We start from the raw sequence: 1952 nt of genomic DNA, 5'->3' as shown, positions 1-1952 counted from the left end.
TATATATACTCGCACTTAGGCTAAACATCATTGACATGTAAATGTCTATGAGATGCAGCTAGTCTGGTATATCATTTAATTGTATGGCTCTAAATAAATATAACATTTATACCTTTCATCTCCATAGGCCCAAACCGCACCCAGCAGTCGTGTGGCTATTGTGAGTACATGCCGGAGTGCCCAGCTGTTACGACACACATTGGTGTCATGCTTCACAGACACTGTTCATCTAGCTGTACCTGAAGTTGTCTACATGCAAGGGAAAACTGTGGATACAAAAGGTGAAGGATATGACTTTTTGACCGTTCGATATATATTAGTTGGCGGGGCAGATGTGTCTGGTGTTACATGCTACCTAGATTTAAGAAGCCGATAAACGTGATTATGCCGTCCTCGAGAAGATGCAGGACGCATTTTAACAATGTACGCAACATGAATGCTTCATGAACATTTCACAACATACTTTCCAATTAATTACAACAGCCCGTACTCGATACAACTATTTACAGCTGAATTTTAGTAGAATATATGCTCTACGGATACCTCTCACATTCACTACACTAGTGTTTAGTTCATGAAATATGTAAATCAGAACACGTATGGTTACCATATGAGCTGAATGGGATTAATTTATTGTATGTCTCAGATGCAACGAAGGGTCTCCTATCGTCGATGTTTCCACAGATTTACGATAAAAACAAAGATGCGATGAACGTCCTGGCGAATAAAATGTCCGACGCTGAGCTGATGTCCGTCCACAGGGTATACAAAAGTCTAGGTGTGTCAAAGTATCTGCACATACACATTGTAGTCGTGTCAACAGCTCAATTGGATTGGACATTACACTCTCACTCACTCACTTATTCACTCACTCATATATATATATATATATATATATACGTATGCACGTATACTATATATATACGTATGCACGTATACACGTACGTATTATTATAAGTTGATGATAATGCCTGTTATCGTATTCCAATTTCCTTGCCAGTTCTTTATATCATACTGGCTAACCCACACAAAAAGCACACGCGCAAACTTTTTTACAATCCAATGATTGAGTTTACGTCAAGTACTAGTGCGGTCAGTGGGAATCAGATATCCACGCCACTGTGCAGCTATAAACAGTCTTGCTCATTGCATCTCTTGACTTCTTGTCCAGTTGCGATCGAGCCCAAATCAAGTGGCAATTCAGTCAATGACACTCAAATACCTACACTGCTGACACAGGCCTTCGAGCGAGTGCGGCAGCCCCAAGCATCGGTAGGATATACACAGTGCATCCGGTTTATGTCACGATGCTTGCATAGGATGATAGTAGATAAGCATACTTCAGCCGAATTTATATGCATGTGTATTGAAAGCAAGGCAATACAGCCGAGATCTAACCTCCGCGTATACGCATACACATAGGAGTAGTAGCCCACTAATAGATGAAGTTAATGAAGCTTATGCTATTGGTATGTTTGTTGTCTGTCGCAGGCATCGGTTGAACGGGTGACATGGGATGACATCAGTGGCTTGCAGGAGGTCAAGACGATACTGGAGGAGGCAGTCCTATCCATTTTCAAGTAGGTTGTACGGTTGTGCATACGTGTTCAAGTAGTAAATCTATGTAAACCCCCGTGCTGAGTTTATTTGAGTTCTTAGCACCGTGACTTTTATATGCTCATAGACGTATATCAGGGTATTTGTCAACAAACATGCGATTGTACATGGATAGGTATCTTGTGTATTCCTTCATCCACTGGCTATTACTTTTTCTGGTGCTAACATATACGTACGCTGTGTGCTCAACACATGTATGCAAGTGCCGTACCACAGTATATACACTCATATATATATATATATATATATATATATATATTATATATATATATATATATATATATATATATATATATATATTATATATTATATATATATATATATATATATATATA

General features: G+C 38.8%; 1 protein-coding gene across 1 annotated transcript in view; it reads left to right on the top strand.

Annotated features, from left to right (window-relative positions):
* The window catches only part of SARC_11605 (hypothetical protein), a gene marked incomplete at its 5' end in the record, with an annotated part of 7351 nt that extends 5766 nt beyond the window's left edge, over nt 1-1585 (top strand). The window contains 4 exons of the mRNA XM_014294304.1: nt 128-281; nt 647-778; nt 1172-1272; nt 1492-1585. Coding sequence (XP_014149779.1) covers nt 128-281; nt 647-778; nt 1172-1272; nt 1492-1584 — 480 coding nt within the window. The 3' untranslated portion in view covers nt 1585. The remainder of the gene's footprint in view (nt 1-127; nt 282-646; nt 779-1171; nt 1273-1491) is intronic.
* Nucleotides 1586-1952: the final 367 nt, after the last annotated feature.

Source organism: Sphaeroforma arctica (assembly GCF_001186125.1).
Source record: "Sphaeroforma arctica JP610 unplaced genomic scaffold supercont1.1780, whole genome shotgun sequence".
In the NCBI taxonomy this organism is placed as follows: domain Eukaryota; class Ichthyosporea; order Ichthyophonida; genus Sphaeroforma; species Sphaeroforma arctica.
The sequence above is the reverse complement of the archived record's forward strand: the minus strand, read 5'-3'. Positions and strand labels throughout refer to the sequence as shown.